We start from the raw sequence: 16681 nt of genomic DNA on the forward strand, positions 1-16681 counted from the left end.
ATTTCTGGGTTAGCGGAGTCTGTAACCTGAAGCGTATGTAACCTGAAGCGTCTGTAACCCGAGGTACCACTGTACTTTTCTTTATGATAGTACAGTAGTTGCTGTTTCCTTATTAGCCCTTGCTTTATACTGGGGGTTTTTAAACTATTGTCTATTGCTTTGAGCAACTTATAGAAACAAACAAGAAGAACAGAAGAATTTAAAAGCAAATTATAGTGACACAGTCGTAGTTTGTTTTGACCCTTCTGATTGCACAGATAGATAAATATACAAAATTATTATTACTACTATTATTACAGTATTATTATTCACTTGTTACCTCCACTATTGGGAGGCAGTATGTATCTGAATGCCTGCTGCTGGGAATCAAAAATGGGGGGGGGGAGCTGATGTTGCACTCAGGTCCTGCTTGTGAGCTTCCCCATGGGACATCTGCGTGGCCACTGCAAGAACAGGATGCTGGGCTCTCTTTGGCCTGATCCAGGCCCAGCACGGCTCTCCCCGCGTTCTTAGTTGAGAGCGTTCCAAGCACTTCACACATATGGTTTTGCTCACAACAGCCCTGCAAGGTAGGCCTGCGTTGTCATTCTCCATCTTGTAGACGGAGGAGAGCGGGTGCCGAGAGAGCGAGTATCTCCTCCATGAAAGAGGTCACGAGGTTAAGCATATTTAGAACTGGGAGGCTCCGAATCTCTTCGGATGCGCGCCATCATTTGCAATCACGAGCCCTGGACGCCTTCTTCTTCCTCATGACTCGGGGCTGAACTGCGACGGAATGGAGCGGGGCCGGGCCACGTGGAGGGGCTTTCCCCTGAGCCGGCCTGGCGGGAGCATGTGACGCGCCCACTGGAAAGGCGAATGACACACTGAGGCCGAGGAACGACGCAGCCGGAGAGAGTGCGCCGCGCCTTGCGCAGCCGGTTTGCGAGGATCCCGTGACCCAAGAGAGTTCAACTACCTGCTGCGGCTCCAGCTGAACTCTCACCTAATTTCGTCACCGCCCGAGCACAGCATTAACCCCTTGCGCAGCAGCCTGGCCTGTCTCTGCAGGCTCTTCTCTGACGCCACACGACAACCTGATCCAGGAAACGGAGTGACGGCCGGCGAGCGGGCTCACCTGCGAACCGCAATGCGGGAGCCGCTTCAAGCAAGCGGCTGCGGAGGGAGCGGGGTGGGTGTGTTGCAGGAAGGAAGGAAGGGCCGTGGCTCAGTGCCTGTTTTGCATGAGGAAGGTCCCAGGGTCAATCCTAGGTGGCATCGTGGAAATGGCCCCCGCCTGAAACCCTGGAGAGACAGCAGTGAAGCGTATAGAGCAGCGGTTCTCAACCTGTGGGTCCCCAGATGTTGTTGGACTACAACTCCCATCATCCCTGAGCTCTGGCCTTGCTAGCTAGGGGTGATGGGAGTTGTAGTCCAACAACATCTGGGGACCCGCAGGTTGAGAACCACTGGTATAGAGCAATAGTTGGACTTGATAATGCAGCTTCCTGTGATGTCACTTTCCCCAAAGTTTGGTGCTCAAACCTCTACACCACACTGTCTCTGCCAAAGGACTCTGCCTAAGCGCCTTGCCCACATCCGCAGTGAGCAACAGACATAGCTCGCCAAGGCCGCCTCCGCGCCATACAGTTAAATTGCTACGATGCCACTTCAAGCAGGCATTGCTTGCTTCCCCCAAAGAATCCTGGGAAGTATAGGGTGTTAGGGGTGCTGAGTGTTGTTAGGCTGCCCTTCTCCCTCCTCCCACAGAACTACAATTCCCAGAGTTCCTTGGGAAGAGGGATTGACAGTTAAACCACTCTGGAAATTGTAGCTCTGTGAGGGGAAAGAGGGGTCTTCTAACTCTCAGCACCCTTAACATGCCACAATCCCCGGGATTCTTTGGCGGAAAGCCATGCCTGTTTAAAGTGGCATGATGCCACTTTAAATGTATACTGAAGATGGGTTCATGGTCACAACCTTCTCTCCTTACAGTGAGATGCTCTGCATTTCCATTAAGTTATAGCCGTCATTTCTAAATCTGCAGCTATACATACACTTTTATTTTTATTTTTGTTTCTGCTACCTGCTTTATTTGTGATCGTTACCAATTTTACGGTGCTGGCTGGTTAATTTTGTCTCACATTTCCATAGTTGACTGCAATTTTTAATATCATTTTTTGCCACCTTGGAACTCTTGACTGAAGGGCAGATAACAAATCCCAATATCCCTGTCTTTTCCATCTGTACAACTGGAACGTTGGCAGCCCACATTGCAGAGTGGCTGCCTTGATAAACAAGCACTGAGAAACTGAGAACGTACTAGTTGCCTCAGTTTAGAATGGAATACTTCAATCATTTCATTTTTCCTTTCCCACCCATTCTGAAACCCATCTGGTCACCACTAACTTTTGGGATAGAAAGATCAGATTTGAGAGAAATAGCATTAAAGTGACTGAATGAAAGCAGAATAGGAGCTTTTACAGACCCGGGGTGAGGTGGGGGAAATATACTCCTGATGGATTTAGCTCTTAACCTGTCTAGTTTTTTTACAATCGTACATTTGGATCCGACTGGTCATGCTTTTGGATCCCAGACAAGAGAAAGAAACGTATTTGTGAGGAATGAAGCACTGGATATGTGAGCCTTTACCTTTCTTCCATGAACATCTTGGGGGAGATTAAAAAGAATGAGTAAGGGAAGGGAAAGTTAGAGCAGAGTTTCTTACCCACTCCAAGCCTCAGTTTTTCACCATCTGTAAAATTGAGCCACATAAGCAAAGAGAATCTACAATGCCAGATGACTTATAATGTATTGTCTTTGAAACATTATTGTTTATAATGTCTATGAAGCTAGATAGAATGCACCCTTCTGAATAAGGAATTAGCCATGTCCCATGTCCAATCTATATAACACTGAATTTATTCATGGCTGGCTTGTTATTGGATATGGTAACGTTTCAGAGTTAATGTGTTTTACACCACATCAATCCACAATGGATGTCAAAAAGAAATAGATATTTACAACCATTGGGAGGGGGGAGCCTTTGGAGAAAAGGAAGGTGAACTTCAAGCGAAATTACTAAAAAATAAATACATGTGTTTCTATTTCTGTATTATTATTTGTGTGTTTAAAGTGTGTGATTGTGTGTGGGTCAGGTTTCACCTGCTACTGGAAAGTGGACCCCGGTCACTTTCTACCAGGATAAAAAAAATGGAGAACAAGTCTGGCAGTGGGTATGGAACATCCACACTCAGAAGCAGTCTACCTCTGAATGCCAGCTACTGGAATTCAAACAATAGGGAGGGCTGTTGTCTTCCTGCCCTGCTTGCCAGCATTGGGAATAGGACCCTGTACTAGGCAGGCCTTCGCTCCAATCTAGCCTGGCCATTCTATATTTCTTTGGCTTATTTATTTATATCATTTATGTCCTGCCTTTCCTCTGAGGAGATCAGAATGGTGGATGCGGTTCTGCCTTCCCAAGTCTGACCTCACAATGCAGCCCCACAATGTTGATTAGGCTGAAAGATAGTGCCCATCACCGCAGTGGCTTTCATGTGTCCTTGCGGATGTGTTTGTTTTCCCACAACACAAGCCAACAATGGAATAAAATGTGAATAAATGAATGAGCTAACTGAGCAAATATGGACCTATCAAACATCAATGAATGAACAAACCTGTTTTGCAAAAAAAAAGACACTCATAGAGAAACTGAAAATGGGTTTGTTGGAAAAATACAAACTGTAACCAAAAAAAACAAAAACCCCTTTTCACGCAGAGGATGGAAAGTCTCACACAATTCCCTGGTTTGGGAATCCAACTTTTTTCATTTGCATATTTGCATTTCAGAGTTTCAAAGAAGCATAAAGAACTGACCATCAGGATAAAATCTATGAGACGGTGGAAGAAAATACTTTCCATGGGTGATCAATGTATTTATTTATTCATTGCATTTTTATCACAAGTGTGATGTAGTGGTAAGAGTGTTGGATGAGAACTTGGGAGGCTAGGGTTCAAATCCAGTGTTCAAAACTCCCATTGTTCTAGGTGCATTTTGTGACAGGGAATTTCATTAGTGCGAGCAGTTTCTGAGCTCTGAGCGCAGTACTGTGCCTAAGATTTCAGATTAAAACTGCAGAGTTGAAGGAAAGGAGGACCTTTTTCAGCCTCCCCACTTCCAGCTAATCTGAAGACTGGAGAAGAGACCCTGTTAAGAATATTAGGGGGGTGGGCAGGGGAAGGACTAGATCCTGTGAAAAATGAACGTAATATTTTAGATGCAGTTCATTCTTTTTCAGCTTTGTATTTTCGTTATAAAAAAGCGTGCTTAGACATTCCATTGTTGCGCCCATAGCCTAGGTTTAAGGTGCCATTTAGCTGCTAGCTTTCATATCTCAGTTTCTAACACTGTTCAAATCCCTACTGAATCAGTCACTGTCTCTCAGCTTAGCCTACCTCACAGGGTTGTTGTGGGTATAAAAAGGGAGGAGGAAAACTATGCACGCCACCTTGAGGTCCTTTGAGAAAAAAGGTGGGCAATAAATAATTTTTTAAAAAAAAATGAAAGGAGGAGTAAATGTATGGTGAAGGCAGAGACATTATTTCAATCCTCCTATATTCCCCCTTAGAATATTCCACCTGGTTTTTTAAAAGGAAAAGTGATGTGTTGCCTTTCCTTCTGCAGGGATAAATATTGTGCAGTCATGATTGTGCTCGTGTTGGGATCAGGGTGGTTATATGCAATCCCTCTTTCAATACTGTCTTTGCCTTCAGGAGTTGGGGTTGGATATACTGCTTTGCTTCCAACCAGTGCATGTCCCATAACTTCCTGCTGAATTCCTATAATGTTAATACCACAAATGTTCTGGTTTATTTTTTGTTCCACTTTTGCTGTGCTAGAGCCTCTCCGGACATCAATTATTGTTTGTGTCAAGAATATTTTGCAGAATACACACATAATAAAACACCAGTCCGAAAGGGCCCACAAAGTAGGGTAAATATTTCAGTGACTATCATAACAGTGATATTAAAGAACTAAGCATAACAGTGACTAACAGAACAGTGATTAGTGTTAAAGTGTTAAAGCAAGGGGATGTGTAGCATTCGCACGCACTCTTCACCTCTCCAACCCATCGTCCAAATCCGGCAGGAAAAGAGACAAGCACACAAAAGCTTTTTTCAAAACACAAAACCAAACAGTAGTTTGCTGCCACCACCCCCTTATGTCCAGAACAGTCCCCAAAGAGTAACCCAAGGAAGGAGGTTACTCTTCAATATTTACCAGACTACCCCACTCTATGTCACTTTACCGTGACACAGACAGAAATCCAACAGGCTCTGGTAGGTGACTAAGTAGATTAGGCACCGGCTTCCCCGGCAGAAAGGCACAAAAGACAAAGGCAGGAAGAAAATCCTTTTTCCAAATTTATTAAAAAGAAAGGGTATTCAAAACAAAAGTTGGCACATCTCTTACAGATCCCAAACAGAAAATAAAAACATTATTTAATATCGCTAACTATACTCTCAACAAGAACAGAAGCACAAGCATAATAGTTTCAAAGAAGTTCGAGGCTGAGGTGGTGTGCCAGGCCAGGTGGGCTGTGAATTGCAAATTAGTTTCCTAAGGTTTTGTCCCCTTTGAACCCACTGGATTCAAAACTAAAAGCCAATCAGTTCCTTAGATTAATTAGCAATTTGCCAATGGTTACATAGAGGGACAATAACTCAGGCTTGTTAGGAGACTCAACAGCTGAATCCTGTTTATCAAAAGGCCTTGAAGATTAAAGCATCCCCAGAACAAACCAGATTCTTTGAGTTGTAAATTAGCCAGAAAGCCCTCTCACTCTGAATCTGCGTCCCAGAGAGCCAGGTGTCAAGAACCACAAATCAGCCAGAAACTCTTTCTCCTGTAGGAAGGAGATGACCAGTTCACACTCTTAAAGATAGAAAGTCTGAAATTAAAGAACCAGGTGCACATTCCCGGGATTCTATAGCGTTTGGCTCTCCCATAATGCTCTTCTGCATGAGCCAAAGTTCTAACCTGCTAAGAATTCCCAATATCACTACAGGATGTTATGGGATTTGGACAACGGTAGGATGCCTCAAAGCTGTCACCATTTTCCGGGAAGGATTCAAGCAAAGAACTGAAGAACTATCTACCCCTCACAGAGCTACAATTCCCAGCACCCTTCCAGGATACTTTGGGCAGTGAGGTGATGTGCTTTAAGTGTATGGTGTGTACAAAGTCACCCCCTCTCCCAGTCAGGTATATATTTCTTTATTGGGCTAAGTTATGTAGGCTGCAGAGTATGCCAGCTTTAGAGTTTCACAGAACCCTTCAATGAATGGAATGAAAAAGCAGCCAAACTTCCACTGACCTCTCTCCTCCACTGATCTGTATGGCCCCCTCCTGCTCTCAGTCTCTGTACAATCTTCTGTGTTTCTGTTCCATATGACAGAGAGTTCTGTGGAACCCACCAGCTGCTGCATTCCCCAAAATACGCTGAGGTGCCCCCCCCCCCACCCGGCAAAGAGAGAATATTATACCTGATGCATAATTCAAAATAAAATGGAGCACTTGGGTGCCTGGATTTCTATTTCATTAAAGAATGGAACAAACAGGGTATCAAATTTCCTATTTTTGATTCAGGATGCCTTCTCAATTAATGGAGCATGTGCTTCCCCATCTGCAAAGGATGAAGACTAGAAAGATCAGTCAACAATGTTTGTTGTGTACAGAAGATCATTGATTGCGTACATGCCCTTTCCCTGCCCCACGTCATCCAAGGATGCCCCCCTCCTTACAAATCCTATCAAACAACTGTTTAGATATTTACAGTAAAATCTATTATTAGTAATAGACCATTAGCAGGGGCTAGAAGAAGAAAAAAAGACTAGGTTAGCCTGACTACTCAGCTCCCCGCCCACTGTCGTTAAATAAGTAATCATAGTATAACAGAACTATTTCACGAATGCCAGAGGATTGCAGAATAAAGAAACCCTGCTAGGTAAGGGAGGAGGAAGTGAGTAGACTCAACTATTTCCCTAAAGGGAGGAGGGAGAGCCTTGGAGTTTCCAGGTGTGTAAGTAACATCCCTGTTCCCCAGCATATAAATGGGAGACAGGTGTCAAGCTGGAGTCAGTTTACCTGTCCCTTGCAACTGACAATCACCCTCCAAGGGAAGCTAAGCCCAAGAGGCAGAGAAAGAGGAGCTCGTGGACAATCCACCTTAAGCATCATCAGCACCTGCTCACTGCCTCTTTCGAATCAGCCGAGATGGTAAGGATGCCACCTCTGCCACCTCCAGGTGCCCTAGGGAAATGCTCAGGGACTTTCTTACAGTTCCACTCTGCTGGAGGAGGGCAAGGGAGAAGAAGCAGCCTTTCAGAAAGGAAATGGGATGGGTTGGATTCAGCGTTAGTCTGGACCTATTTTTCTTTCTTATCTGTTGTGATTTGCTAAAGTGCTTTTATGACTTGCATGCGGACAGGGCTGGCGGTCAAACTGCTATCTGAAGAACATTATTCTTTTGTACTCAATCAAATACATGAACGATATCTGTTTTAAAGCTGTGATTCTAAGCACCCTCGCGGCATGTTCCTGTGTCTCGATAGAATGTGTATGTTCCGTTCAAACTGAGATTTACTCACAAGAAAGTGTAGTCTTAAAATCAGAGGATTGTAACAGTTAAGCATATGCTGTATTGATTCATTTGTGGCTTATTTCAATATGATAAAGTCTAGTGTGTTGGTAAATGATCACAAAGTAAATAATCTTGGACCTAAAAATGTGGATAAGTAAGGTTATAATAGAACATACTCATTCTCCCATAGCGTGGGACAGTGGAAGAGATATCTGGAAAAATAGGAAGGGGGAGAGAAAGAGAAAGACGGGTGGAATATCTTGAGGAGAGACTGATGGGTGAAATCCTGTACATGTCTATTCTGAAGGAAGACCTACTGAGTTCAATGGGCCTTACTCCCAGTGAAGTGTGTATGGGGTTGATAAAATGAAGTGCAGTGAATTCTATGTGTGGTAGCCAATACCGCAGAAGACAGAATCAGGAGTCAAGATAATCTTAACAGATTGGAGAACTGGGCCAAAACAAACAAAGTGAATTTCAGTAGGGACAAATGTAATGCTACAGGAAGAACCAGCTGTACAAATATAAGATGGGGGACACCTGGACTACTGTACAAGCGAAAAGGATCTAGGGGTCTTAGTAGACCACAGGTTTAACATGAGTCAACAGTGTGATGCAGCAGCAAAAAGAAAGAGCTAATGCTATTCTAAGCTGCATTAGCAGAGGTATAGTGTCCCGATCAAGGGAACTAATAGTCCTGCTCTATTCTGCCTTAGTCAGACCTGGAGTAGTACTTCCAGTTTAAGAAAAATATTGACAAGCTGGAATGCGTGCCCAGGAGGGTGACCAAGATGATAAAGAAACCAAACATTATGAGGAATGGTTGAGGAAATTGGGTATGTTTAGCCAGCTAAAGAGGAGACTGAGAGGAGATAGCCATCTTCAAATAAAGGGCTTGCTTTCTCCTGCTCCGAAGGCTAGGACCCAAGCAAATAGATTCAAGTGACAAGAAAGGAGATTCCGACTCAACATCAAGAATAACTTTCTGACAGTAAGAGCTGTTTGACAGTGAAACAGACTCTCAGGAGAGGTGGTGGGCTCTCCTGGCTTGGAAGTTTTTGAGCAGAGGTTGGATGGCCATCTGTTGAGATTTCTGCATTGCAGGGGGTTGGACTAGATGACCCTCAGGATCCCTTCCAGCTCTTCAATTCCATGATCTATGTGTGTTTACTCAGAGGAAGTTAAGCGTTAAGGCGTTCACTCTAGGAAAGTGTGCTTAGAATTGCAGCTTTAGGTTACTCTTTTTTTCTGAACACAGAAAGAAAGTATCTCACAGGCCCAACAGAACATCACACCAAGAAGATAAAGAAGTGTCACATTTGGCTAAAGACATGATTTTAAATATATACATACATATAGCATCACCTGTGCCCATGGTGCTCTGCGAAGTATAAAGAAATGGGTCCTTGCCCCAACTAGCTTACAATCTATAAATTCTACACAAGGGGGGAAACAGAAAAATACTCAAGAGGAAGAATATCTGAAAACTTCAGTTCTCTCTCTGGGCTGGGACATAGGAATAGAGGGAGTAGCCTTGTACCGAGTGAGACCCTTGCTCATCTAGCTTGGTATTGTCTACACTGACTGGCAGCAGCTCCCCAGGGCTTCAGACAGGGAGTCTCTCCCAGCCCTACCTGGGATGCTGGGGATTGAACCCGGGGCTTTCTGTGTACAAGGCAGATGCTCTACCATGGAGCTACAGCTCTCTCCCTTCTATTTTAAGTATACTGTAAGAAAGAAGTTCAAAACTAGTTGAACTAAGGATGTCTCCTAATTAATCCTAGCATGGATGAACAATGTTTTCTCTCCAACCACCATCTTCAATCCCTCTAGTATAGTTATATGCATCTCTTTCTTCCCCTTCCAGCGCTCCCTTTTGCTTGCACTGATTCTCCTTGCCTGGGCAGAGGCCAAGCGACTGGGCGGCCACCACCGACACCACCAGAACTGCTTTGCCGCAGAGGATGTGCAGGAAGGGTACGTGCCCACGCTGTTCCGGAGCAGGGCCACACGGTGGGAACGCCAAGCTCCCGTGCAGCTGGTGCCCTACGTGGAGGGTGAAGAGGCCAGTCCACGAAGGCAGCGGAGGCACCACGAGACCACCTGCCCCGATCTGAAGGTCCAGGGCACTCTGAACAGAGAAATCCACGAGCGCTCCATCTCACCATGGACATACCGGTAAGGGCACAAGACATAAAAAGCAAGGGTGAGCATCTCTAGTGGACAGATACAGAGGCAGTTTTAGGGTAGCATGACCAGTGCGGCTGCACTGGGCACCACACTGCTGTAGAAAGGAGCGCAAAATGCAGGGGGGATGCCAGATTTTAGTGTAACACAGGGCGCTGCTGAAATTTGAGAGACCAAAGTCTGCCACTGACAGATATGAGTGTACTAAACACCACAACCAAACGGTAGTCCTCCAACCCACATGGCAACTCTTTGACTCTTGCTAGGGTCTGTTCCCAAACACCCCTAATAAGGTGCATCCTATCATTTTTATTTTATAAAAATCTTTATATACCGTACCTCTATTCGTGTGTTTTTTAAAAAAATCAGAGCTGTTTACAACAATTATATGTAAGATTTTACAATAAAAATATGAAATGTTATAATGATAAAGTCAGAAATCATCCAACTGTTAGGGAGATATATATTATGATTGCCAGAATAAGCCTGACAGAATAGAAATATTTTCAGCAGGTGTTTAAAAGTTCAAACAGAAGGTGCATCAAGTTCATACAAGAGAGCCAGAGGTGTAGGAGAAGTCTCAGAGGAAGGAGAAGTCCTAGCAAAAGTGGCTTGTCGTGCAAGGAACAGAATTTGCAACAAACTATAATTTCCATAATTCCTCAAGGGTGGGAAGCTAGAAGTCATGACAGTTAGACAGCTATTAAGGCTGTTGTTGTGGTTTTGAGTTCGCCTAGCTCACTTTTCTTTCTCCCTTCTTTTTAAACCAGCATTGATGAAGATGAGGACCGCTATCCACGCAAACTGTCCATTGCAGAGTGTCTCTGCAAAGGATGCATTGATGTCAAGACAGGACAAGAGGTGACCTCGCTCAACTCTGTGCCGGTGTTCCAGAACATGATGGTGCTGCGACGCAAGCCGTGCCAACACAACGACGAGGCCGCTGGCTTTACCTTTGAGGTGAAGTACATTGATGTGTCCGTGGCCTGTGCCTGCGTCCTCCCCCGATACAGCAGCTGAGCGGGTGACAGTCTGCGCAACCAATGCTCCTATGGAGCAGTTTCATATGCAGCATGGTCCAAATCTAAATCTGTTTTTCTGAATGCAGCAGCATCACATGTCCCAGTCATTGTGTTTGTTTTAAAGCACTTGTTCATTTCAACTCTAAGGATTATTGTGGTCCTGCCCCTTTGGGTTGCTTTGGGAGGAAGGGCGGGGTATCAATGTAATGATGATAACAAAATTGCTGCCCAACAGCTCTGAGTCATCCCTGGAGGTCAGGAAGGGATTTTAATCAGGTTCCCTCATCCCTACTCCCCCTCATAACCTAGAGCCCCTGGTCCCACCCATCAGATGACAGTCTTGGGGCATGTCAGCACTTTTTCACCAGGAGGGAGCAATGGAGAAACTGCAGTCCTAAGAGCAAAATATATATATATCTTGTGGCACCTTAAAGATTTTTCTTTTTAAAATGGCAGTAGCTTCCATGGACCACAGTGCTCTTCTAATGCCACAAGACTCTTGCATTGCTTTTGCTGTAGCAAAGTAACATTGGCTACCCTTTTGCATCCTAAGAATAAGGGGAAAGGCTGTAGCTCAGTGGTAGAGGTGCTTAAGGCAACAGTATCATTTGAAGTCCTCCTGGCTCTCTACCTGTCAGGCAGATTGCGCTGGTGGCTGGTGCCAGTTGAGGCTGGTGAGGCAGCAGGCAGGGAAACCAACAGAAGGTGGTGCCACAGCCAATGACAGGCAGAGCCACTTTCTGATTGATTGCAAGTAAGTAGGCAGGCAGCGCCCTATTCACCCAAATGGACCAGCAAAACATGCATTGATGGAAGGGACTGATCCTGGTAGCTCCTCCCCATATGATTGTTTTTAACCTATTTATTTATTAGTGTTTGTATTTATATTATTTATGTTTGAAGTTATCAAGTGCTTGTTCTGGTTATTTATTGATTTTGTTCCCTAGTAGCTCTCCAAAGCTTTGCCGAGAATTTACTGAGTCCATATCTGTGATCTCTTGCTGCCCAAATCCCAGCTGGTGCTGTCTTGAAATGTGTCCCCCACTCCCTAGAAAATCTTTCTTCCCTTTTGAAAAGAAGCTTACATTTTCCTGCTTCGTTCTCAGGGCATTTTAGAACTTTTTCTGGGCGTGGGGCTTTGAGCTTACCTTATCCATCTGAGGTGGCTGAGGACACTACATATTTACTTTCTTACTTACTGGTAAAACGTTTCCTCAGCGCTCCTCGGCACCCACCAGCTGCCCACACTTTCTGATCTGAGAAAGCCCCATGGGCGGAGCTACCTCATGAGGTCTTCTCCTGAGCTTTGACTGACATGTTGGCAGCTGGGGTGGCTGCAGAGTGCAGACCATTCCTGAGGTAATTTGTGGAATGGAAGAAAGGAAACCCCCCCTCAGCCACCTCAAAAATAAAGGCAAATGCTTCAAAAACCCTGCACACGCTGTCAGAATTTCACTGGGCCTTTCTGTCCTCCTTGATAAATCCTCAACTGTGATGTCTTTTTTTCATTAGTTGAGACATTTTCCAGGACAGCACCAACCCCCAGCACAGCAGGGACAATCTTGGCAAAAGTGTGCCAGCAAACAGCCTGACCAAATATGCCAAACTGCAGCAGGGATCCCATGGCTTGGCTGTCTGTTGCAGCTGATAAGCACAGCCAACCCTGTGGCCTGGTGCGATTGTCAGCTTCAGCTAGGTGCTGGTGTGCAGCATGCTGACCTGCCAATCACATCATAACAGAAATGGTCGCAATGTCTTCTTGTGGCAGAAATGGGCCTTGTAGGTGGAAGACCCAGCTCAACCCTCTGTTACAGCTGTCTAATTCCAGAGTGCCGAGCATCATACTAAAAAGAAAACTGGTGCTTGACATTGCTGCGCCAGGCAGTGGCTGGTTTAGCGCAACTGTGTGACATGCCCAGGACTCAAGTCTTTGAGGAACCTTGCTGCGTTCCTTAGCTGGAAGGTGCTGGGTGAGGAGTTTGCTTGGGAGGAAACTCTCAGTAGCTCTGCATTCCTTACTAGTTCAGGAAACCTGCAACAGATCATCAGGGTGAGATGCTTTAGCTGTTGCTACCAAAGTTATTTGGCTTCTCCAGTAAGACCTGTGTGTCCTTAAATATTAAAAATCAATAAATTTCACCATTGCTCTCCCAAGGGTAGCAACCCCTGCGCTCCCTTCCCCAAAGTGCTGCTCTCAGAGATGCTGGGAGGCACTGCCTATACATTTCTAACCTTGTGCCAGCAGCCCGTGACTTTTCTCCCTGACAATTGCTGGATGTCACCTCCCACACCAGGTTTCAACATTGCACGGTCTGGCTGTGGGTGTGTGGAACAACAAGTGATGCATACTGTGTGGTTTTGATTCATTTTTGCTTTTCCAGCCATGGGTTGGAACTCTTATTTATCAGATTGCTTCAGGGAGTTCCAATCAATTAATTTATTTTTTGGTCTCAATATCTAATGGATAGGTGCTCTTATTTATTTGATGTCTTGTGGTGCTTTTAATTGATATGTTTTTATCTCTAAGTATCTAATTATATGTCTAAATTATTAAGTTATTTATGCAAATGTATTTATTGTGACACTAAACAAACAAACAACCCCTGATAAGAGGAGGCATCACCCAGGCTGGGATGCAGAGGCTTCCTCCAGTGTGAAATTGTTTCATAAATTGCATTAAAATAAAATGTTATTTCTCTATGAAAGCCTTTGGGACTCTTGACTGTTTTGTTTACAGTGCAGGTCTCTCTTGAGAGATCTGAAGGTCACTACACCCCTCACTGGCCTTGCTTGGCATGTGTTGTCCTGCCCACTTTTGCCATTGGTGTGTGGCCCCCAGAAAGTCACCCAGAAGGGAACGTGGACCTTGGAGTGAAAAAGGTCCCCTGCCCCCTGAGCAACACAATCCAGAACACAAGCCATGCTGAGCAAATGGCTTCATACGACTGGGATGTATGTGTGAACCAAGGGGCCTGTTGTAGTGAAAAGCACAATTTTCATAGGGTCATAGGGAATCAGAAACATAAGGAAAGTTCAGAAATAAAACAAAAGGTCCATCCTCCTCCACCCAGCAGTGGTTAGTCAGGTGTCTTCACGCAGCCCCAAGGCAGGGCTTGAAGGCAAGATCCCTCTCCCACTGTTGCTCAACCAGATTGTGGCACTACAAGGTAGACTGCCTATGAAACTGCAAGCTCCACTCGAAGCTGAAGGTTGGAAGATTCAGGGCAGGCAAAAGAAAGGTCAGCTTCAAGCAATACATAGATAAACCGTGTCATTTGCCCCCACAAGAAGCAGTGATGGCCACCAACTTGGATTACTTAAAAAGAGGATTAGGTGAATAGAGCACAAGGCTATTAATGGTGACTATGTTCCACCTTCACTCTCTGAGGCAGAACTGCTTCTGAATACCAGTTGCTGGGAATTGCAAGTGGGGCAATTGCTGCAGCTTGTGGGCTTTCAATAGCCAGCTGGTTGGCCACTCTGAAAACAGGAGGCTGGACCAGACAGGACTTTGGACTGATCCAACACAGCTCTTTTATGTTCTCAGTAATGGTGGATAGTGTTGGTTTTTTTTAAAATAATAATATTTATTATCATTTCAAGAAATTTATTAACATTAATTTCTTGAAATGTTAATAAATATTATTATTTTAAAAAGATAGTTATTGAAAGACCTCCTTCTCCTCTGTTGACCACCATCCCATCTTATGACAGAAAATCCAGTGAATTCGTTTTCTGCAAATCACTTACCTCTTTTCGCTCTGCATCTCTCACCAACAGTGAATTTTGATACACTAGCTCAGCATGACAGCCCCCACTCACAAGGAAAGCTCCAAAATGGAAGCAGCTTCATCAAACATTATATACAAGCGTACACGGTAAACATACAAAGCATTAGACCCAACTGCTCAGAATTGGTATGATTGTGCATAATTACCTAAGAGTGACGTGGGTGGCACTTGGGAAGTGGGTGGCGCTGTAGGTTAAACCACAGAGCCTAGGACTTGCCGATCAGAAGGTCGGCGGTTTGAATCCCCGAGACGGGGTGAGCTCCTGTTGCTCGGTCCCTGCTCCTGCCAACCTAGCAGTTCGAAAGCACATCAAAGTGCAAGTAGATAAATAGGTACCGCTCCGGTGGGAAGGTAAACGGCATTTCTGTGCGCTGCTCTGGTTCGCCAGAAGCGGCTTAGTCATGGCTGTACGCCGGCTCCCTCGGCCAATAAAGCAAGATGAGCGCCGCAACCCCAGAGTCGGTCACGACTGGACCTAATGGTCAGGGGTCCCTTTACCTTTACCTTAAGCTGCACAGAAGTTAGTCATGCTTGCTTCTGACTGGCTACATTTGCAAAACACACACTGAGCTGCAACAAAAAGGTCTTCAGGCAGCTGAAATGCATGTAGCCCTTAGTTATTCATTGGAACCACAGACTATATCTTCAAAAAAGAAATGCAAACTTGAAAGCCTCCTTATCACCTCATTCACTTGCCAGAGCGGTTTTCTTGACACTTAAGACAGTTGACATCATTGACTTCACTCCTGCTCTAAAAAAAAGTCCCAGAGCTGTGCTCCCCCTAAATTTTCACAAACAACAACTACACCATTGCTTGTCAATCAATATCATGGAGATGACCTTGAGGGTTAGTATGGGATAAAGTGCTTCTGTCTACTTTATCCACAGTATGCATAATTATATAACCCTCTTAATTCATGTTCTACCCCCCACCCCAACCTCAGTCAACCACAAATGTGCTGAAGTTTTCCTTGTAGAAAAGCTGCCACAGTGTTTGCTGCCCTTCTATGCATCCTTTTTGAGATGCTTCAGTAAAAGTGTGCTAAGGAGCGTTTCCCACTGGTGCCAACCCTTCTGATCAATTCAGCGGTGGGAAAGTGGCCTGAATTGACTGCAGCTGTGCACACACACATCTGGCCACACCCACCACAGGCACAGACTCACAAAGCACTAATCACTTTTATTACATCACTGAAAAACCAAGATAAAACACAAACTTGTAAATTGTGCACACACACACACATAAACACACAATTGGACTATTACTGTATTTTTCTGTGTATAAGACTAGGTTTGTTTCCTAAAAAATAATGGCAAAATTTAGGGGGCGTCTTATACATGGATAGTGCTGAAGTGGACTGGCGATTGGCTGTTGCTGCAAAAATAGGGGGCGTTTTATACATGGGGGCATCTTATAGATGGAAGAATATGGTACATGGGGAAATAGGGAGCTGCCTTTTGCTCAGTCCATCTAGCTCAGTGTTGCCTACACTGACTGGCAGCCGCTCTCCAGGGTTCCAGACCTTTCTTTCTTTCATCTGGATGCAGCCAAGATGCTCTGCCACAGAATTTCCCTTTAACTAATCTAAGAATGTAAGAGCTTGGCTGCTGGATCGGACCACAGGTCCACCTAACCCAGCATCCTATTCTCACAGCGAGCCAGATGACTGTGGGAAGCCTGCACACAAGACATGAGCATGACAGAGCTCTCCATACCCTCCAACATTCCTCAGATGAAAATAGGGGCATTTCTCACTCCCCGCCCCAACTGACCCTCCTCAACTCCGCAGCAGCGGTCATGGAGAGGCTACAGGATGCTCCGCCACAGCCGCCACCATCGTCGCTTGGAACAAGCATTGGCTCATCCTCTTCTCTGAGTTTGGCAGCTGTGGTGCTGGCTGGGGGGGAAAAATGGTGTTTCAGGATCAAATCAGAAGCCAGGGTGGCTTTTGTAATTCTGGGACTGTCCCTGGAAAACCAGGACACTTGGAGGGTATGCTTTCGATTGTTCTCTAAGATGTGGAGAGGAGGAAAAAGGAAAACTGGGACATTCCAGGAT

At 45.1% G+C, this 16681-nt stretch overlaps 1 protein-coding gene across 1 annotated transcript; it reads left to right on the forward strand.

The window, feature by feature from the left end:
- Window positions 1–6048: 6048 nt before the first annotated feature.
- Window positions 6049–10829, forward strand: IL17C (interleukin 17C). Its single transcript, XM_053401919.1, has 4 exons — window positions 6049–6070; window positions 7086–7258; window positions 9490–9800; window positions 10580–10829. Exons 1-4 carry the CDS (start codon window positions 6049–6051, stop codon window positions 10827–10829), a joined length of 756 nt encoding a protein of 251 aa, XP_053257894.1.
- The last annotated feature ends 5852 nt before the right edge of the window (window positions 10830–16681 follow it).

The sequence above is a fragment of the Podarcis raffonei genome, chromosome 8 (assembly GCF_027172205.1).
Source record: "Podarcis raffonei isolate rPodRaf1 chromosome 8, rPodRaf1.pri, whole genome shotgun sequence".
Lineage (NCBI taxonomy): Eukaryota > Metazoa > Chordata > Lepidosauria > Squamata > Lacertidae > Podarcis > Podarcis raffonei.

Bases quoted from the DNA above. Each gene is read 5' to 3' on its own strand.
- IL17C (XM_053401919.1), top strand. From the start codon at position 6,049: ATGTTATGGGATTTGGACAACG. The intron at 7,259-9,489 runs GTAAGGATGCCA...TTCCCCTTCCAG, and splicing joins CTTTCGAATCAGCCGAGATG to CGCTCCCTTTTGCTTGCACT. The intron at 9,801-10,579 runs GTAAGGGCACAA...TTTTTAAACCAG, and splicing joins ATCTCACCATGGACATACCG to CATTGATGAAGATGAGGACC.